The sequence below is a fragment of the Rhyacophila brunnea genome, unplaced genomic scaffold, assembly GCF_057557595.1.
Source record: "Rhyacophila brunnea isolate RB1 unplaced genomic scaffold, BYU_Rbru_1.0 scaffold_20, whole genome shotgun sequence".
NCBI classification, from domain to species: Eukaryota; Metazoa; Arthropoda; class Insecta; order Trichoptera; family Rhyacophilidae; genus Rhyacophila; species Rhyacophila brunnea.
The window spans coordinates 10,213,452-10,236,583 of record NW_028232860.1 but is presented as its reverse complement, the minus strand read 5'-3'; the positions used below and the strand labels follow the sequence as shown (position 1 = coordinate 10,236,583).

Sequence of the window (23,132 nt, the reverse complement as noted above, 5' to 3'; positions counted from 1 at the left end):
CCTACTTGTGTTCATAATAATATACTGTTTTACTTTTTTATTAATTGTGAATAATGTTAACTCATTTTTGAAGTTATATTATTAGTGATAAATAAAATTCAATTTTGGTTTATTTAAATTCAGAAGCAGGGAATAGAGTAAAGAGAGTTGTGGAATCTGGGGTATTTTTAGTTTCCTGGTCCACTATAAAATTGAAATCACCTTATATATCGACTACTTAATCTGTATACCGGCTAACTCCATTTGGGCAAATTGTTCAAGAAGGAGAAAATACATTGAATTTCGCAGAGAATTTAACAATTCCAAAAATGAATAAGTACATTATTTTTACTTCCCTTTTATATATAAAGAAAATTTATATAAAGAGCGGAGTTGTTCCATTTACGATATTGGAAATTTGACACTTACAGTTAGCTGTTTTGTTTGAAGAACGATATCGTATTTGTTTATAGGTTTAGGCATAGACTAATATAGGAGTTTGAAATTTTGTGTGATAATAGAAAACATGCTTTATAACAAATGCCATCAAAATCTCATTTTTGGTCAAAAGTGCGGTTGGCTGGTTTATATTATGTTTCCTTATTGTGAATCTTGTATTCAATATAATATGTCTTCATATTTATATTCCACCAGTTTCTCACTCCAGTTCTCATTTGTCATAAGTGAGATTTATTAATTTTGAAATACCTAATTGAGTTTAACGATTTAATCCGAATATACACGATGATGGTATATTATATGACAGAGTTGAATTCGATGTAGCAAAGTCTTCACCTGATAAAATATTACAATGCCTACCGAATAGAGACCAAAACTACACGCATTTGTAATAGTTAATGGTAATTTTATTCAATACGATGACATCCTTACGATAAGCTAATGCATAAAAAGTGTTCAATAATTCAGAATGTTTTACTCAGCTATAATGTTTTATAGGTAGGTAAGTACCTATTTATCCAGAATGGTACTAAAATTTTAAAGTAAATGGGAAAAGGTATAAATGTATAGTACACAGGTGCAATTGGGTGAGATGAAGACAGAGTTTTTGCAATGATAATTCTAGGCAACACTGCAAAATATGAGAAAGGAATTATACCATGCATCTATTATACAAGAAAATTTGTTTATTCATTATTACCGCTGATCCGTTTCTGTGTTACCACATAGCAAAAATAAATTTAATGTCATAAGTACTAAATAAATTTATTGACAAATTTAATCATTTAATTTTTATTGACCAAATATTTTTTATCCTTATCACTTAATAATAGGCTTTCATTCGTCAGTTAAAAGTTTTTAGATTAGGGAAAATTGGAAAAAATAAAGTAGTAGGTAGGTACAAATAAAAGATTACAGAACAGGTTTATAGATTTCATAATAAAATGATTATCTGTAACTTCACGCTGCAATCAATTTTCATGTCGCTATTGATCAATCTTGAAAGTGCATTGTGCACTACGATTAATGTTGACTTGTGTGAATTTTTTTCTTGATGGCCATAATTAAAAAAACGACTCCATTAGTACTTCTTTTTTTGACAGTTCTCTCAGGTGAATGATTACTGAGAATTTTTTTGATAAAATTCAAATTTTGCTATTGTTCACGGATCAAACATATTCAGTAATCTGCTAGAAAGGTTACTTTACCAATCGTCGCATTTCTTTCAAACAAAGTTCAAACCACTTAACCTTGAAATATATTTATTACTTGTCACAGTATGTATTTAATGGTTTTTTGTGTACCTTTTTGTATATTTATGACGGAAGTCGTGCTTCAATGACTTTTGAAACGTTTAAACCTTCACATCGCATTCACAAATTTCCCGTAACATAAGCTCACCAACGGGAGAATTAATATTCTTGTCTGTTTATAGCAAACTGTCAAGTGAAAGAAGCAAAAATGGCCCAAAATATTCCTTTGGTAATGAGAGTTTTGGCATCGTCTATAACGGCAGCAAACCGCGCAGGGAAAATTATAAGAGATGTGATGAGTCAGGGAGATCTTGGAATTGTTGACAAGGTATTTGAAAAACTCTATTATTTTTCTATGAACAAATGAACGTCTATAGTGACACTTGACATTGGTTTGTGTAAATTGAATAAAAATTCAATTGAACTGCGTTGTGCGTTTATAAATGAAGATGTATATTCAAAAAAAATATCTGTTTAATGACGTGTAGTAAAATGTTTAAACAATACCTAGCTAAAAATATTCATACATGTTCCGTTCCCCTGTGAGAGTTTTGAATGAAAGTTAGATTGTGGTATTTTCATACCACTTTCCACAGGGAAGTGTAGAAAATGGAGAATTTAGCCATTATAAAATTTTACTTTTATCGTATAGAAGTAACCTTTCTATTGATATTATAGTACATACATATTGAATAATAAAGATAGGACCTTGAAGTAATATTATATAGAAATCATGGCAAACATACTGTAGAATGTCGATTATCCGAATCAAACGGGGATGCAGCCAGTCTGAATAACGAAAAATCCGGATATTCAAGAGAAACTGGAAGCTGGAATATGAATCGGTCTTCAAAATCTTGTTTCGTGAGTTTTTGAATGTTGACACATCTACAGTATTTCTACTATAACTAATCTACAGTTGTGTAGCAACAGTCATTTTCTTGTGAAAACTAATAATTGATTCTTCATTATTTTCATCTGATAATTATAGCCGTTGAAGAACCTGTATTCGATCTAAGCGCTGTAATCTACTCAGCTGTAGTTTTCACATTTTGATGCTAAAGATTTGTTGCAATGAACCATATAAAAATACACTCTTTGACTTCTTAATTTTGTGATCTCTTCATAACTTTTTGCTTTTACTAACCGTCCTCGGATATTAGACAATTAGTAAACTGTATAATATAACAAAACTTAACAGTTACAAATGCATTAGTACATACTTATCGATAATCGTCACTGCTGCCATGTGTGATCACTATTTTTGTCCGTTGAAATTATTTGTTTTGTGCAATCTGGATAATCGAGGGTCTACTATAGTTAGTGTATAATGTTAATATTAGTCCAATGTATTGATATTGTCCAGGGTGATAATGGTCAGCTGTAAAAAAGAAAGTCCAAAGCCTCTGATTAAATATTAATGTATATCATTTTGTGACAGGGCAAAGACGATCTCCAAACTGAAGCCGACAGATCAGCCCAGCGTTGCATTGTTGCGTCGCTTTCCCGCCAATTCCCCAACCTTACAATCATCGGTGAGGAAGGCGTAAGTGATATTGAGGTACTCCATTTTTCGTCATGTATTCGTCATTCGTCTCGCATCTTCTTCTGGTCTCTTCTTCTCCACTCTGGCACCTGCTTATGGTTGATGTTACTTTTTCTTCTTCTTTTATATCTAAATACTCCATAAATAAATACCTGTGCATCTATTCTATACACAAGACTGCTTTCGGCCGCTACGGCAGCTACGGCAGCTATCTAGGGTAGAATAGATGCGCTGAGGTATATAGGGAAACATTTGAAAAATTCAAGTTTTTGAATATTTAGTTTGTAGAAAGACTGGTACTGGTCGGTTATACGGAATACAGCGGAAAACGCATTTTGAAAATAGCCGATAAACTGGATTATTTGTTCGGTCAACCTAACCAAACCTAACCTAACCTAACCCAACCTAACCTAACCTAAACTAACCCAAACTAACAAATAATCCAGTTTATTGGCTATTTTCAAAATGCGTTTTCCGCTGTATTCCGTATAACCGAACAGTACCGATCGACTTTTTCTATATAATAACACTAGTATTAATTTAATTCTATAGGGAAATATCTGGGTTGGTTCGTTAATGTAGTGCTTCCCAGCCTTTTTCAAGTCACGGCACACTATTTAAATAATAAAATTTTCGTGGCACACTGAAGAATACCGTCCAGAAGTCGACTTTCTTTTTTCGAGCTTTTTTTTTTTAAATAACCTTGCCAAATTTTCATGCGGCACACTGGTTGGGAAGCTCTGACTTAATGAACTATAAAATTTCATTGAATATATATTACTAAAACAATGTTTTTAAATTGAAATGATAATTTGTGCAGAAGTGGTTCTTAACCGGTGTTCCGCGAAATTATGAAAGCAGCATACTAGCTAGAAATTACCCTTCCAATGAACTTTAGCAAAATGCTTATGTATGTGTACATCACTGTAAATATTCAGCACAGTTGATTGTGTCAGACTGCACAGAATTAGTTGGGACGTTTGAGAACCACACTTCGCCGTGCCCTCGACTAATAGCACACAATATATTAAATTTGTTAGTAAACAAAACATGTAATATGTTTTTGAAATAAAGTTTTCTTTTTTTACTGTTATGTATTGCAATCTGTAATCTATAATTTTTAATTTAATTTATGTTCGTGCATATTTTTATTAGTTAGTTTTATGACAAATTTTTCCTATAATCAAAAGCGTTCATTCCATTACTTCGTACTTAGAATCACTTTCCTTAGAAGAAGGTTTCTTTTAGTTATTTTCGTATGTAACTAGGGCAGGGGTCGGCAAACTCTTGGACCAAAAGAGCCAAATATGAGTATCACAACGGTTAAAATTTTTTTCGAGAGCCATACTTATATTTTTTTATAAATATGATTTATTTCAGTGAATGTTATTGTTTATTTATCAAGTGAAGAAGATTTTGCGAATAAGGCCCCTTTCATCCAATATTTTCGAATGCGATTTTACGCCAGATATATAATACGCCCGTATAATTGCGTTCATCCAAATTTTGTATATAAGCATCTCGCCGAATCCGTACACCGAATGCCCCTCTACCCTAAGTATAGCGAACCGATTGCTAAATTTGTTAGAGTCGATGTTTGACAGATCAACTGACAGCCCGCGTTTGTTGATAATTGTCATACTTAGGTACTTGTTTTCTTCCGTATTTCATTATGATTCAGTGAATTATTTTGATTATTGTCTAATGGTATTATCTATTTTACAATTGATCCTATAATTGGTGCTTCATTTTATTCAATCATGAATGCTTTATTTATAGGTACTAAACTTTGCTTTCGTAGATGAAGCTAATCTACAATGCCGCAGATTTCGTAAAAGCGGCGACGCTTTCGAATTTAAGAGTCTCGTTAGTAAATACACATCAAACGCAGATTCATGAAAATCAAATAAATATAATATAATATTTTTAACAACTCAATTCACATGATTATGCTGGAATCGATTTATGCATAATAATTATATGGTATTGTCTGGCAACTTCATCTTGGCTATGTGGCAAATCTGTGAACTACAATCCCCTCCAGTACAGCTAATCGAACTTCCGGTTTCAAATAAGGAACGCCCCAAATTATTCATTACATTTTTGACACTTCGTATTGGACGCATCTTTCTATTTACGTAATTTGAAGCTTTTTATATTCAAAAGATGTCTAAAACAATAGGAAATGATGTTCGAATTATTATCAGCAAACTTTTGATTTATTACGAAGAAGAAAAAGAGTCATATTTTAAAGGCGAGCCTACACAATACTTTAAACAAGCCCATATTACGGGTTCCTGTCATGTCAGGTATGTCAAAATTCAGTGTTGTAATACTAGAAATATTTCCCCATATGCTGGGAATTATGTTTGTATATTATAAAGCTATGTGTATCGTAATCTATTTTATTAATATTTTTAGACGTATAATAATTAAGTATAAATGATCATTAGTTAGTTAATGAACTATCCTTGTATTTTTAAACCGACAAGTAGGTACATATTGTTTTAAAATTTATGTAAGGTGGATATAATTTAATTTATAGAATATTATTTTCACAGTATGTGTTTCTACAACGATTTTACTAAAAATACGATATAAAGACATCATTTGTAAATTATAAAATATGTGATTGGGTCATCAATATAATATTAAATATGTTATATCTTTCACTTCTACTTATTTAGTCATAATTTGTGTTCTAATTATTTAATTAATAAATACCTGCAGCAATATTATCAGTTAATGTGGGTTCAATGATATATTTCCTTCCAAATTCAATAATTATGCTGTATTAATTAACCTAATATACTAGTAATAATTAAGAGGTGAAATTATTTGAAAAAAAATTTCTATTGATATTTTGAACAATAATTAGACTTATAAATTAATGTACTTATAAACTTAAAACCTAATTTCGCGGGATTCGTTTTCTCAAAAAATGACAACACTGAGAAATATTCAATACGCGACAAGGGCGACTTCCTGTTGTCGCCTAAATAATGTTGTCGTACAGTAGGTAGGCATACTATCACGATAACCATTTCCTTTCATTTGTTTATATTGTAATGATTATATTTATTCAATAACGTTTATTCGGCATTCGGATTTTCCGGCCATAATGTACATAGTATTAATCGAAAAATTAAAGAAGTAATATGAAAGTATGTAATAGCGACAATGACATATTAATGTCATTGAATAGCGAGTTGAAAATATGTGGACTACTAGGGCTACCTAGCGGCAAAATGTGAAAAAATATCGTCTATTTGACAGTTAAGTGCACATAGACATCAAAAACTGACCATAGAGAAAAAATATGTTTCTGTTTTAATATAAGGAATACTTGTTTTACATAGACTTGCATGTACAAACACTTTTTGAATGGAGCATTATAGAACACCGCGGCACCCGAATATACAAAGTCGCAGACAAGTGAGTGAACACTCGACAAGTTTTATTGCGGCAATAAACGATTCCGGCGTAAGGTGAGACCGTCATAAACCATTCGGTTTTGCTTAATTCAATGGATACCCTGTAAAACTAACGCAAATATAAGTTTTTTTATTGTTGAAATTATAAATATAATTTTTATAGAAAATGAGTTACATACAATTTTCACGCATTCCTTAAAACTAATGTGAACAATGACCTTCCATGCATTTCTTTGGAGAGTGTCTGTATGTTTGGTATGTAACTTGTAGTTTTCAATTTTAGGCGCGACTCCAAATTCTCATCGGTTATTTGGCTTCTCTAAATACTATTTATATTGTTCATATTTGAAAATGATTGTTCACATACATATTATGTAGACTCGAATATGAGCTCGGAAAGCTATACCATGTATTAAAAATCGTAGTATCTACCTTATTATGTAGATCTTTTAGAGCGCTCCTCTGTGTGAAATTAAATTGCATTTTTCTCTCTCCAAATCCTCAATTTTGGTGGCAAGACCTACAAATTTGGAGCTACATAACTCTTTGCTTGTTAAATCCACCAAAAAAAATCTATTTCAAAAGTGCTTGTGTGAATATGAAATGGAGAAAAATTTAATTTGTCCACTTTTGCAATGGACGGATTTAGAACGATAACAATTATGTATACCTTTTTTGTAAAAAATGTGAATTGGAAATTTGGCAAAGAGCCGCACGCCAATACCCAAAGAGCCGCATGTGGCTCGCTAGCCGCGTTTTACCCCTGAACTAGGTTATCGAAATGTCTATTTATGAAACACTTCATAGTTATTGTCAAAATGTTCTGAAATGTAAAAAATATATGAACGTCTGTAAAAGTCAGAAATGCAGGTAAAGTATCATTTTTGATTCCAAGCAGAACATAATTTTATGGGCCTTCACAGAGTGCGAGGTTATGTAACGGGGAACGGTTGTTGGTTATCTGCCAAACCCATTGGATCTTTGCTCTGGATCTAGAAAAAACAATATGTGTGTATTTTGTTAGTGGGATTTAATCCAGCGACTTACCGCTCTGGAAATGGAACTTCTGCCAGTACTCCACTGTGGTTGATAAAAATTCATCCACATTATAACTGAAATTTTTTACATCTATATCGGGGGTTATCAAACTTTTTCGGTTCACAGCATACTGGGTGCATAACAGCGCTAGAAATAAACAATTTTACGAACTGGAGTGCTTGATATTTTTTTGAATATATTAACATAGTTATTCAATTACATGTATTCACTGTATGTATATTCTTCAAGTTTGTGCAACCTCGTCAATTTCAGTAATAATATTCCCTTCCTTGTCCCCTATCATGTTTGTTTTTGGTTTCGATTGATTGCTGATCATCTTAAATAATTGGCATCAAATTGATGGCTTCAATAATTAATAAAATATTTGAATATCCTGCGGCACCCCTATACCCACTTGTGACACAATTTGGTAACCCCTGATCTATGTAATATTTTATCACTGTAATTTAGTAGTGTGATGGCCTTACTTGCACATTAATAATGATTGTATAGATTTATGATTCTTATCTATGGCAACTGATATTAATCTTTAAATAAACAATTGCAAATCCAAGTAACCTTCTTAAAACATTGAGTGAATATTTTGAACTCATTCTAATTATTATCCACATTTCTATTGATACTTAATTACAATATTACTGTCATGTATGGCTAAGAAACCTGAGGCATTATGGAAAGAGTGCTACTTTGTATTTTTGGACCTATCGATGACACAGTGGAGATTAAGATACAATATCAGGCTGTATGTTTTTTATAGGAGCCTGCGTATCGTTACAGTCCATCAAATTGGGCTGTCATATCTAAGGCTACAAATGATTGACATGTCAAGCATGACAAAGAAACTAATTTTCAGTAAACCGGAAGTCAAACGAAGACCTCATACATAATGATATTATGATAGGCTAAGTGTGCATGAGCGATTAATTAATCGGCCGATTAACAATCGAGTGGCACAGTAGTAGTCACAAAACTGCCGATTCTGAAATCCGTGCCTTGTCGGAGATTTCTTACAGATTGCAACTGGCCAAGAGCATTACGTCATTGTTCTTAAATGGTCGAGCATGCGTTCTTGATGGTTCAATTGGCGGTCATTCGGGTAACACGAATACAATGGCATTATTAATGGACAATTCACTCAATAAAGTAGTTAGAAAATAAATTCACGCATAGCGACATTCGCACATGTATAGGTAGACGTCACGCAATTTCCATTATGCGACATCACGCATCGGGAATTTATAGCAATATTACCTTTATTGTAATGGTGTTAGAACAGATTATGCTATTCGGCAGACCCGACAAAAAAGTGAGTGTCATTTTTCTTTCCAGATGCGTCGTCCATATTAATGTCATTGTACGAATATTACAATACGACTAAAATAGTACTATGCCAGGTCAAGAGAGAAGTGACGTGTACAGACCTGGATGGAGGCAGATCTAAAGAAGGACAAGATACACATAGGGTTGTAGTGACAGAAAGAAGAAGAAGAATCTCGGTTATCTGGAATAATTGCTTTTTTCTGATGATCATAATGAAATCCGTATAATTGAAAATCTGGATAATCAAGGCTCCACTGAATGTGCTGACTTATTTAATTAGACGCCATTGTGCTGTTATAAATCGAGTGATATATCAGTAGGGAGTAGTACATGTAGATATGTGGGGTTTGATGTGCGTTATCACTGTGGGAGTCGTCGACGTGTCGTAGGTCATGATGTTGAAGATTATGATGAAAAAGTCGAAGATGGATGCAGGAGAGAGTTTTATTTGCGGCGTAAACAGTTGGTACAATAGTATGTTACAGTGGTTATGTTACAATACTTATGATAATGTTCCGAGGTCCGAATCTCGGTACAATGAGATGTTGTGCGAAGCGATATAGAGAACAGACCGGGAACTTATATTCGAGTGACATTTTCGATGAATTATTATTCGGTATTTATACAATCAAAACATTATAATTTAGTAAATAATTATTTGATTGAGTCAGCGACTAAAAGGCACTTGCGTCACTGGCCATATGATTTGACACTATGGAAAATAGATATTTGAGGCGTCTAATTCCAAAAAGCGATAAGTCCACATTTGGTCAAAATCAAGAGAAAAATACGCACGTATTCTTTGTATAATTTTACACAATATGTATTGATCTATAAATTCCAAAATGCGACATAACCCTACGAAAAAAAATATTTAAAGTCTCGATTTATTACAAAAAAGTCCGTGTTTCATATTATTTAAAGCTTGATTGATTTCGCGCGTGTTTAACTCAACCAATACGGGAACGTTCAATATTGAAAAGGGCGTTTCCCATGCTGTAGCATCTGGTAAACTCATGACAGTGCCACGGAAATATGTGCCTTATGCGGAATAAATAACAAAATGAGGTACAAGTAGCGCTACATCCAATTTTATTTTGCCTATATTTATTACATTTAAGAGTTTATCGGCTGAAACAAATTGCCATTTGGTTTTAATTTCGTCATAGAATATACAAATACGACATAGAACACCGCCACTAGTACAATTCGTATTGTTAGTCCAAGATATTTTATATTATATTTAAGGATACGTTTATATAGCCACATCTCAACAGCAACTCTTTGTAATATTTGCTTGTTCATATTTCTGTACAATAGAAATGAATTGAAATGATAATACAGTGAACCATACATAGTCTCAGGTCTAGATTTCTCTATTGCTAAGGAGGTGTCTCATTTTGAGAAATGTATTCCTTGCTATCTCTATTTCTCGTTGACCCATAACAATAATATGTCCCTTTATATTGGATCAGAGTTCAATTTATTGATTGACTGTAAATTGTAGTTTAGTAAAAAATTATAAAAGCATTACAACATAATAAGTCATATAAATTATTGTGATAAATGATAATAAATAAATACAGTAATTATCAGTAATTATAACAGTTTACTTATTTTTTCAATGTTTACTTATTTTATTATAATTAGTAGACTGTGACCGTTTCGAGAACTACAATCGTAAACAGTAAATAAACTCTCACTCCTCCATAATCACGAACAACCACGACTGTCTTTCATCTGCATCACCTACCCACCGCCAAAGTAGATACCTACATAACAAATGATCCATTTACCTGCACTTCACGTCAATTATAATTGACTAATATTTTCGCAAAAAATATTTATTTCCTACACTTCAGATACATGATCTTAATACTTTGAATGTAACTCTACACTTTTCTTTAATTGTATCTTTAGAGTGAAGGTGTTGAGATGAAAGTCGAGATTGGAGATTGGTCTGATGGATGGAGGGGCTAGTTTATTGCTAACGAGTAAATAAGTTAAAATGACAAAGCAAAGTTATGACACTGTTTTGAGGTCCGAGGTTACTGATCGGACTGAGATTAAGATTGATACTAATAATTAGATAGACTAACTCATCAACTATGACCCGCAACACACACTTATTTTCTTCTGTGAACGCAACTACCTAGTCCTTTTTTTCTTGATTTTCTGCGACTCTTATCATTATCCTGTTTTAACAATTTTACTGATTGACTTTGACCAGGTACCAAGCGACTGGCTGATAACCCACGGAGACGCAGACGTGCTGAACAAAACATGTCCCGAAGGTTTGAAGAATATCACAGAAGAAGACATTGTGGTCTGGGTAGACCCGCTTGACGGCACCGCAGAGTATACACAAGGTATTTTTCAACTGGACTTATGATTTTATCGTTTCTCATTTTGCTTTGTCCATAAAACCATTAAAATCATCATTTATGTAGTAATTTATCAATTAACATACGATACGTACTCTACCTCTATACGGCAGGCATGTTCAACTTCAAGTATTGAACAAACATATTATATTTGGCTGACACTGAAACTTTACAAATCAAACGACACTTGTCTCACCATAACAAAGAATTACTCAATATCCCATTCGTTGTAAAAATACTGTTTTGGTGTTCTTTCGGGCACTCATTGCGCTCATTCGAAACTAATCTCCTACTGTGAAAAGAGCCTACTGCACGAAGGGAAGGGGAAACTATGCATCAGTTTAAAACACGGACTTTCATGTAGCTGGAATGGTTCTTACCTGTGAAAATCTTTATTATATAATTATATTACAAACTGAATGTAGGTACACAGGTTCACATTGTCATGGCTCTACCATAATCAATTCCGCGATCGACGTGTTCGACAGGCCTTCTACAGGGAACCAATTAGATAGGGACACTCATATCTCACTACAATGGCCGCTCGTTTTATGATTTTGGGCATATAAACAATAATATTGGAGATGGAAATATATGGACCAACAGTAAAGTTTCAAATACATTATGATCACGTTATGTGCTGTCACAGTTACCTGCCGCTACAGGAAAAAAGTGTGTAATGTCATTTTTCTTGGTATTTAAGACTGATGCTTTCATCCCGTAGCACATTTTGAACCTTTAAACATTTAAATATTGGCACTATCTGCCGAAATCACCAGAACAACAACGAAGTCACCTCATGCGTACCGCACTACACCGACCGACACCCACATGACTCACTGAACATTTTTTATCATTTTCTACATCCATACACATTTTTGGCTGACGTGTTTTTTGTTTTTAGTGGTTTTCACTATGTATTTTCTATAAGAATAATTTTGTATTAGCTATGGTCTGCAGGTTGGGTTCTGTTCAAAATATTATCTATGGATGCAATATCGCAAATAATTTGAACATACGCACACGTGGAAACTGTTAAATTAATTGAAATTAGCATGAATAATGAATAGTAATACGAAATACTATTACATTAGAGTTGGCACTCTCCATCATTGAATTTATAGTGATCATTCTAAATATTCTGCGGAATGATGAAACCATAGACTAACTTTGTCGCCGTACCAGCACGTGATAGTACGTGACGTGATCATAATATTGTGTTTGAACTTTTAACCACGAATGATTTGTCAAAAGCACTTTCTTATTTGAGATTTTTAGTTTCAAAAATTGGTTACTACATTCATATTCCGCCATTTTGAGATATTTGTTAAAAACCGTCATGCACATTTAGCACTGTAAATAAAATATTTTTTCTCTGCAAACATATTAGAATGAGAAAAAGCAAATAGCTAAATAAAATTACTGGAAAGTCATTCAAAACCATGTTTTAAAATGGCCGAGAAATATATAAAATGGCGGCTAATGAATACAACAGCTGACTTTACAATCGACCCCCGGTTTAACACTATTTTACTAACAAACAAAGAATTTCTAATGAATGTACATATGATGGAAAAGTCCCTAGAAAACTAGAATAAGGAAAAAATTGATGTAACTGACTTTGAACTAATTCTTCTAATTGATTCTGATGAAAAACTTTACGATTGCCCGTTTTTTCCCCATAATTTGATCATTGGAGGATAAAATTTCCAGCGCAGCAAATATCCGCCACAGGCACACTGGCAGCTGCATTGCCGACCTCTAGAATAGATTTATTTAATGCCTGTTTTACCGATTTAAAACTTATTACAAGAGTTTTCGCTTGCGCACTTAACAACCAACAATAACTTTCCGCGGTATTTTAAATAAAATGTAATGTTTATAATTTTAGGAGCTTTAATGCTAAAAGGCACGACGTGGGAACGGTGGAAAGCATATATTACACACCCGTTTATCAGTATCAAGTGGTACCTAAGTTTACTCCACTCTGAATATGGTAATGAGTGATCATAGCATTCACAAAATAAGTGTTCTTAATATACCGGTGCTGGAGTCTTGTACATGAACAATGTTTCCCTTTGACCTCTGCTTGGAATCTCACATATTCTATTTCTAACAAATCAAATTAAAAATAATCATTGTAATATATTATTCCACCTTTCAATATTAAACACGCCTTTTAAAATAATCTAACATATTTAATAAATCCCCGTTCTTTAAAACTCCACGATTATATCGATAGTTCTAAAAATAATTTCTTTGTAAATATTCTATTATTATCCACTAATTTCATTCATTATTTAATGTTATTTTTTTAATATGTCTTTTATTTGTGTGGATTTTTATACTACATACTGCCAAAAGTTGATAAGTCTCAAAATCATGTTATGGAATAATTGCTATTTAAATTTTGACACGCCCTCTAAAATCAGGCATAATGCTATTTTCCTTATGCTTTATCTGCATGTTTTATATAACGGATGGGTTACATGTAAATTGTACGTAAAACATTTCACCGTAGCACAGTTTGCCGTGAGCTTTCTATCGGAAAGAGATGACAGTATACTATACGGCCTCCAATTTTATTAGATTCAATATGAAAATTAATTCAATTTTCATGGCCGATTTTGGCAAAATTCATGAATTCAAGAATAAAAATCTAACCTAACCAAATAAATTTAATAATCCAGTATATTGGCTATTTTCAAAATTTGTTAGCCGCTGGCTTACTGTAAACCGACAAGAACCGTGTTTTATTTAGACATGAATTTTATCACAATACTATACAACCCAAAGAGGTTGGACGGTCTTTAATATATGACCGTATATTTCTGATACAACATTTCACGGGAAAGTGTGATACGGCGAACTGCATACGTACAAATTTCCGGACACGATATCGGATGACATAATTATAATAATATATAGACACATAATTCGTTGTTAACTCTAAATATTTAAATTATCGACTTACCAACTTTTGGCAGCAACCCTATGATATATTGTTTACAAAGTCAGTCACCTCCATGAACTGCCATTTCATGAAAAATTACCAAGGAAATTAAATTTAAGACTGCGTTTTGTTAAATAACCTAAATTAAAATTATTAGAAAACCTAGTTTAAACTTAATCAACAAATATAAAAAAATGGCGCTCGATGAATATAACTGACTTCGTAACCAATCTCCGGTTTATTTTATTAGAAAAACTAACTGCATTTGATAATTAATGAACTTACACATGATGAAAATTGGAGTCATTAAAAATATTAATAAACTTATATGTAAGTAACCGACTTTGAAACCAATAGCCTCATAATGACTCGGCTTACCGGATGGATGGAACAATCTATTCCCCGGACAACTCATTTTTCTGTTAATCTAAAACATCGATAGAAATATTCCAAACTACCTAATTAACATATTCTTATTTAATGTCATTGCAATGAATTGAAGTAGGTACCTAATGAAATACTTGGTTAGAAACTAGCGACATCTTTAAGTAGTATAAAATTTTTGGTCTGTAATCATAACTAATGTTTGTATGAAAATAGGTAGCGCCCCATTTTTTGAAGGAGAAAGAATGATTCAGAAATGTCTACACGAAAATGATTGTAAAACAGGCATATTCAGTTTATTTTAACGTTCTCGAATATGCCAGAACAAATTACCGCACGCTTAATGGCATTATTATTTACAAGTGGTGTGGGGTGGAGGTAGGCTGTTAAGATTCAACATAGATAGTGCACAATAAACTTTGTCTACTACTACTACTGTAGGTAGATTATAACACATTGATCACTGTCTCAATATGTATTGTTATTTTTTTTGCCTATTATAATCATTTACCTCTTTCCAACAGGCAGTCTTCGCCACTGCTACACAGTAATACTATTTTAGTATTTACTTCACTGTATATTTCCACAGTTAATACTCCTCGTATAAGGTTGTTCTTTAATCAAGCCTTCCGTTCACCAGGTTTCTTGGAGCATGTCACAGTTCTGATCGGCATATCGGTGAAGGAGCGGGCCATCGCGGGGGTCATTCACCAGCCGTATTGGGGCAAAGAGCCCGAAGGTCGGACAATATGGGGGCTTCAAGGCCTTGGGGTCAATGGCTTGCAGCCCCCTCCTCCTGGCCCACCTACTGTACCCCTCGTGATTACTACGTCTCGCTCTCATAGCAACGCACTGGTCGATGGATGCCTAGAGGCGCTCAATCCTGACACGGTGCTCAGGGTCGGTGGGGCCGGTTATAAGGTATTGATATTATTCATGTGTATATTGAAAAAACTATGCCCATGGACTTATGGGCTAGGTATATGAAATAAATACGCATGTATGTCGTTCATGGGAGCATATTACAGGAGACGGTACTTTGCAAACAAAGCATGCTATCTGAATGTGAATGTCCGGAGCAGCATTTAACTTATGGCAAAATGTTTGGAACTCCAAATTTTACTCACTCATAACCAAATGCTGTCTGGACTACACTTATATTCTGATATATGTATACAGTACATTAGCAGGTTCCAAGCATGGCCTTTGAATATCTTAGAAAAGCACGTGCCATGTGTGTCCATATCCCCATATCCATATGTCTTACTTACTCACTTAAGAAGTTTTTATTTTATACATCCACTATTAAAATTTGCATAGATTCAATAATTTGTTATTGACTATTTCAAAGGTTTCCAACCTTTTGCGAGTCGTGACCTCTTTTAATAACAGCTAAGTAATCTGCGACCCTCCGCCACATTTGCATATAAAGGGCATTTTCATTCATTTATTTTTTGACCATATCGTCGGTGTTTTGTAAAAAGGGCGAATCAACCATTTTGGCGAAATCGAGATTTTAATGAAAATACAATATGTACCCCACTAGCTTTTTTGTGTAAAAACAGCGAATTTTTATCTCCATAGGAAAGTACTTAAAAACGATTATCGACTAAAATTAAATTAATTAAAATTACGAAATAAAAAGCAAATGTGACATATTAGGCCTTTTAAAATATTATATAATAATACCTATTATAATGACAGTATTCTTTCTAAGCTTGTTAGATATTTATAATCATCTACAGGTAAAAAACAAATAAATGTCAAAAGTTAAAAATCCTCCACCTGTAAAGTAGCATTTTGGTTGATTCGCCCTTTATACAAAACACCGACGATATCCGAACCTAATAAGATCATATTATGAGCCTCCACAGGGTGTAGGTTTGTATTAACAGATTTTTGTTTTTACAAGAAATTGATATTAGAAACTTGCTCAACCCATTGGGTCCATACTCTGACTCCCAACACAAATTTAAAAATAATATGTGTATTTGCCAGACCCAGGATTTGAATCTGGAACCTACGACATTTATAATTCATGGGATGAAGAAAATACGTAAAAAATAATCTTTAATTTGATTTATCAGCACAGTCACTATTTACTGTCAAACATTACACTTTTGTGTTTTGAAGACTAATTTTTATCTTTGCCACCTGTAACTATAAACATATCACATAAGCGTGAAGTTAGATAGTTTCGACAGTGAATATAACGTAGTTAGAGCGTTGCTGAGTGGGAGAAAACGATGCAATATGCTTAATGTAAGAGCAGTCGGAAATAATAATGGTACCAATAATTTAATTTACACTCTGCAATCCTTGCGCAGTAGAAGAAACCGCAATTCTGTGCAATTTCAAGGTTAAGTTGTTCAACTACAACTGTTTTTGTGTGTGGGTGTTCATTTCACTTTCACCCGGATTCTCTGATTTTTCAATATCCTGAATCTCATATTTAGGCTTCTGGGGCCGTGGTCAAATTCAAAATCCAGGATGTTTTGAAGAACTATGATTGTGCTGTATCACAAGAAAAATAATGGCTTATTTATCACATAACTACAATTAATACGTTTACCGTAAGCTGTCTAACCGGAAAGAAATTCTCGTATACCATTGAGATAAAAATAAAACCCGCTGTTCGTGGAGTATTGCAGATAGTACTGTTCCAGTTTTATTAGATTCTATTAAAAAAAACATTAATTTGATATTGATTGGCATCAATTGTTCGATAATAACGCTGTCATTATAATCAGATATTTAACATACATAATTTTGAAAAACACTTTCTGAGAAAATACATTATAACCAATAGAAAAAATCTTTTTTGAAAAAAGTAAGCCACCCCGGCAGGGATCGAACCCTGCATCTCCTGGGTTTACGCCCCGTCCGCACATTACCTCTGTGCTACGCGGTGACATACTAATTTCAAGCTACTTTGGCAATCGGTTTTTGTTTTATTAAATCAAAGTAGATACCTATTTTGATTGGTTATATAAATTATACGATTTGATTGCATTTCTAATTTACTTACCTACCTGTTTTTTCTGTCTTTCTCTTGTATTGCAGTATTTTTTAAGTGGTTTATTTAGGTCAGGAATTGATTTCAATATTATACGGTCACCTATTTCCAATAGAACATCTCACGATGAACTGTGTTACGGCAAACTGCATACGTACAAATTTCCAGACACATAACACACCGACCATCCTACGTGCAGCGACCCATAGGTTGGGAAATACACCGTGAAAAAATGTGAACAACTACAATGTGTATAAAAAAAATAATTGGGTGTTATTTCACCGGAGACAAGTAAAACAGTTACATGTAAATTGTACGTAGATATTACATTTCTCCGTCAGCTATCGTACCGAAGAAAGATGGTCATATAGCACTGATGTCAAAAAATCACGCATTTTTTGTGGACCATTGCAGACAGTAATGTCCCAATTTTAGTAGATTTAATAAGAACATCAATTTCATAATGATTGGTATCAAATGTCTTTTAATAGCTCTGTCATTATTATCAGAAATAGTCGCTATTTTAATGATACTGCATTATGTTAAATCAAGTGTAACAATATCGATATTTTATACCATAATTGTTTTTGCAGGTGTTACAGCTCCTGGAAGGTAAAGCGAATGCATATGTCTTCGCTAGTCCTGGCTGCAAGAAATGGGACACGTGTGCCCCTGAAGGCGTCCTCACGGCTGCTGGGGGTCGTCTCACCGACATGCTTGGCCGCCAGTACAATTACGGCAAAGAAGCTCCCAGGCCAAACGCGTCCGGAGTGTTAGCAACCCTGTCCAAAGACCTTCACAAAAAGCTCGCCGCTACAATCCCCGAGGATATCAAAGACGTGTTGAAGAATTAGATGTGTATAATAGCGGTTACTGAAAGACTTGCATTGTCCGTTTATAGAAGCCTGTGTTTGGTAACATACAGATGAAGGTTTACGATGTCATACTTATCTCATGTTGTAGGAAAATCAAAATGTTATGAAGCACAATCAATTCTCCAATTCCCAACCAGGTTTTGTGAGGTTTTTTGTAAATGAGAAAAAAAATAATCATTACATATGTAGGTATTATTATTTTTTCTTTAATATAATATAAACTTCCCTTAGGCACAATGCACACTGAAATTCGACTCGACATGAACATAGCTGTAAATCGTAAATATTGATATACCATGATAAATCGTCCATCAGCGGACAACATACTAGTGGATCTATACCAGCGATGTTGCAACTCTCTCCCTCACACAGCCCTGACAATGACGTAACCCGATCTTCTGTCAAAATGAATAAACGTTATTTGACATCAGGCAAAGATACAGCGATTTTGTATTGTTACAGTATTCCAATTGTTGGAAAGATATTTTGTAACCAGAAATTCATTTTTGCTCTCTCGTGATCTGACACGTACAGGCTCATCGGGTCCAATTATGTGTATGTACTAGGTTGAAAAGTTACTGACGTGCTGTAAAATAGTATGGACTCTATCTGGAATGGTAACAGTGAATCTTTTGAAGTGCATTTGATCAACATGCTTCCAAATATGTTGCATTTAAAAGTAGACATTTTTTTCAACCAAAAATGTCGCATGGACGCTGTGTGCATAGCAGTCACGAGATCCAACATGAATAGTGCATACTGAACATTGTCAGTCATATTTGTTTGTTTTCATTGAATTATGAATACAAACTACATATGATTTTTAAAATTCGATTAAACCCTACCAAACCAAACCATAATAGATTTTAAATATTCTTTATATTAATATTATTAATTATTTGTATTATTCAATATAAGTATGAGTTACAAAGTATGCATCATTTTTGTCGGATCGCCACAACCTACCTCCACCCTTCGCCACTGGTGAGGAGATACATTAAGTTACATGTGTTTTGTGAATGCCAGCAAAATGATAAATTCGACGTGTTGCAGTTGAGACGAGTTTGTTTGTGCTGCCGGGCTTATATAAGTGTGTCAACATGGCTGATAGCATAATTTTAATGATTCCCGATTTGAAAAGGGTTAATTAAATAGTGTGTTAATTAAACAGTCTTCTCTATACAGGCAATGCAAGATGATATCTCTAGTTTTCAAGTAACTCTCATAAAGTCAGGATGATCTTGATTGTGTTGGTGAATTCTTATCAATATATTATATTTGGGCTATTCACCATTACACTAATGATATCCGTGCACCCTTCGATGAAGAATATTTTTGTGCAAATTCAGCTCTCATCATTTATGTAAATATATAATTCAAAAGGAAGTCGAAACATCAGTCTATTGCTGAGTATTTCACTGAAATACAATATACTTCCATAAGTAGATTTAATCAACAATTTTTTTAGTTTTTTATGTTCTTAGTTTGCACTCAATTGAGGTTACTTAGGCTGGGTCATTTGAACACGATAACCATTTGTGGTCTTGAAGTTAAGCACCCCATCATTGTTACATCATTTCTCATTCAATGCATTTTTATTATATAAATACGGCAAAACTATGCGATTATTAAGCGTCTTGCACATAGACATTTGAGGCGAACCCAAAATAATCTGAACAAAATTGCTTTCCTGATTGCTCATACAGAAGTCATATAATCAACACTCATGTCATTGATCAAATATATCCGTGTATGGCGTGAATATGTTGATAAGTCTAAAAACATCAATTCTCAGGGCAGCTCTTTGTAAGGTTTGTAAATCAGGAATGTTCTTAAATTTTAGTTTGTTGAGAATTTACAAGCATTTTACTATAATTTAAAATCATCTGAAAACATATAATCTGATTTACCTCAGAATACCTAATTACAAGGAGCTGCCTGAGAATTGATGTTTTTAGACTTTGACAACAAATTGACGCCATACACGGATATGTCATCATTCAAAGAAGCAGGGTTTCTGTATTGACATCTGATAAAAATAAGAAATTGCCAGAAATATTGGATGCATCTTTCAATTAGAAATGTATCAATGCAGAGCAGCGATTTCCAAACTGGGAGGCGCGGAGTGTTGCAAAGGGAGGCGAGAAAAGTTTAACACAATTAATGTAGCCACAGGTTTGTAGTTTGCAAATCCATAGTTTATAAAACGGCGGCTAGTTATAAACTACGCAAAAAACAGTCCTATAAAAGGTTGTTTGCAAACCTGTCTGAAAATATGGAGACTAATTTTATAATATCTCACTTCAATAGGTATTATTGTGAAGTGCGCTGGCTATCTCGTAAAAAAAATGAAATAAGAGGGTCAAATCATAATGTTGAAATTTGAGGCAAATTTGTTTAGGAATGATAATTTTGTTGTTAATCTTGTCAATTTGGTTGAAATTAAAAAAAAAATTAGTGAATAAATCAATGCAAGAACCACTAATGCATTCACTGATTTAAGAAGACAATGTGAAGGCATTCATAAGAAATTGGAGCTTTCGAAATCAAAACTACAAAAAAAATAAGTTCGCCATGTCTCCACTTTTAAAAGATTTCTACGCCAGATATACTGAAGCAAACAAAAATCTATTTTCTTTGAGTTCTTGGTTAGTTTGCTAATGACTGTTCATTGCTTTGCATTGATTGCCTCAAACACCCTTCCAATTTAATTGCAAGTGTGAACAGTTTTTTTCCCAACTGATTAGGTTAAGTCAACTCTGTGAATTACATGGGTTTTGTGAATGAAAACTAAATCGAATAGATTACGTTGATGAATTGCAGTTGACTTGAATGTGTATGTGCAATGAGGCTTACTTCAATCATACTACACTCATTCCTGGTTTAGATGTATAATTTAAGGTGTTGTTGGTTGTTGAATGTTGAATATTTTGTAGAAAGCTTTAATTTGTGGAGAAGAATATCTTATAATATGCTAAATGTATAATTTCTATATTATTCTTATGTTGATGAATCTGTAAAATCGCCTAATCTGTGAAATTTTAACATAAACTTCTTATGTGTACGTAAATTATTGTTTGAGTGGAGTTACATTTTTAACTGTATTCTATATTGCCAATATTCAAAATCATCTATCAACAAGCTAAGCTGGGAAACAAATAAATTAATTACTCATAGTTTGTTAGGCTATTGAATCTTCATCTTCCCTTGGACCCTCAGAGCAATAATATTAAAGAGAAATGGTATTGTCGGGTTATATGAACCCGTTTTCTTTGCGTATGACGCACCTCGATTTTATTATTATTAACTTACAACATATTATGATACATTATATTATCATCGTTTTGTTTCTTAGTACGGCTTCCAAATTTAAACACAACACAGTTTACCATATTTTCTACTAACTTAACTAAAAATACTATCCAGTAATTTTCTAGCGCAATAATCAGCACATAAGTCAAACCAATATTTACCGGTTCCGTTTCCAATTTGTCTCATATCTAACTCTAATGCATATTGCAAAGATTATATGTGTGCCTAATGCTTTCTCACTTACACTTATGGTTAGTTTTTATTCAGGCCTTGCTTGGACCTCTTTACTGAGGATCGAGCAGCTGCTTCTCCACTGCTCATCATCGCTTCTTTCAGTATTCAGCATGCATTTTTTTCATACTGAATAACAGATAAAAATATGGAAGAATCGCATCTTTTATTAACGCATTCAAACAAATTCTGACTGCATGTATGTGCTTATCTTCTTTGTTTTATACTAAACTTGTAGACTTCTGTTTTTATTCGGATTCTTAAATTTTTTGAGAAGTTCACTTCCAGCTATGTATCTCCATCTTTTGGGATGTCTGCCAGGAAGTCTACAGCCGGGCATCTTTCTATAGATCTTTTCTACGTTTCATCCCTATCCGATGACATTCTTAATTTTGCTAATTTATCTGATTTGTTCACTTCTTATGTGAACTCTGGGGACTTTTGCGATGCATTTGTATCTCAGAAAACATACATTTTATTTTGGCTGTGTCTGCAGTAGCCTAAAATGTAGATACGGATAGACATATTTTTTTCAATTAGGCAACCGTCTCAGTCGTTCTTGTGGTCATAAAGACATCTCAAAAAAAAAAAACTCATTCCGATAAGTCATAATAATAATTGATCTTGGGCACGTTTTGTAAATTTGTGTTTTGCAAACAATATCTCGTATCTTAGATATTATTATATTATAATCTGGCTACAAATTGAATGTTAAAATTTCTCAGATTAGAAAATTCTGATTTTACACACCTGTAAGTCTATCTATGTGAACTTGTACATTTTAGCATACGTAGTGAATAATAAAATTTACCCTTTGAAATATTATAGAGGTGTCATTGAAAAAAAATTATATTAGTATATTGTATTTTTGTCATTTGCGGACGACGTTAGTTAATACGAGATGTATTCAAAATGTGATAAAATCTT

At 33.4% G+C, this 23,132-nt stretch overlaps 1 protein-coding gene across 9 annotated transcripts; it reads left to right on the top strand.

The window, feature by feature from the left end:
- The first annotated feature begins 1,422 nt into the window (after window positions 1-1,422).
- Window positions 1,423-22,785, top strand: LOC147071160 (3'(2'),5'-bisphosphate nucleotidase 1). 9 transcript variants are annotated; one of them, XR_015070757.1, is made up of 7 exons: window positions 1,423-1,550; window positions 1,874-2,019; window positions 3,133-3,252; window positions 11,281-11,419; window positions 15,412-15,692; window positions 18,381-19,047; window positions 20,606-22,785. XR_015070757.1 is itself a non-coding variant. In XM_085948007.1 (7 exons), exons 1-7 carry the CDS (start codon window positions 1,493-1,495, stop codon window positions 18,639-18,641), a joined length of 1,095 nt encoding a protein of 364 aa, XP_085804133.1. In that variant the 5' UTR covers window positions 1,423-1,492; the 3' UTR covers window positions 18,642-19,062. The 9 variants fall into 9 exon arrangements, 7 of the variants coding, with proteins under 7 accessions (XP_085804133.1, XP_085804132.1, XP_085804136.1 ...); XM_085948007.1 differs by lacking the exon at window positions 20,606-22,785 and adding an exon at window positions 13,326-13,430 and having other exon boundaries at window positions 3,133-3,237; window positions 18,381-19,062; XM_085948006.1 differs by lacking the exon at window positions 20,606-22,785 and adding an exon at window positions 13,326-13,430 and having other exon boundaries at window positions 18,381-19,062.
- The last annotated feature ends 347 nt before the right edge of the window (window positions 22,786-23,132 follow it).

Excerpts from the sequence above, each read along its gene's own strand:
- LOC147071160 (XM_085948006.1), top strand. The coding sequence starts at position 1,493 with ATGGCCATAATTAAAAAAACGACTCCATTAGTACTTCTTTTTTTGACA. Across the intron at positions 1,551-1,873 it reads TTTTTTGACAGTTCTCTCAG|CAAACTGTCAAGTGAAAGAA; the intron begins GTGAATGATTAC and ends GTCTGTTTATAG. Across the intron at positions 13,431-15,411 it reads TTTACTCCACTCTGAATATG|GTTTCTTGGAGCATGTCACA; the intron begins GTAATGAGTGAT and ends TCCGTTCACCAG.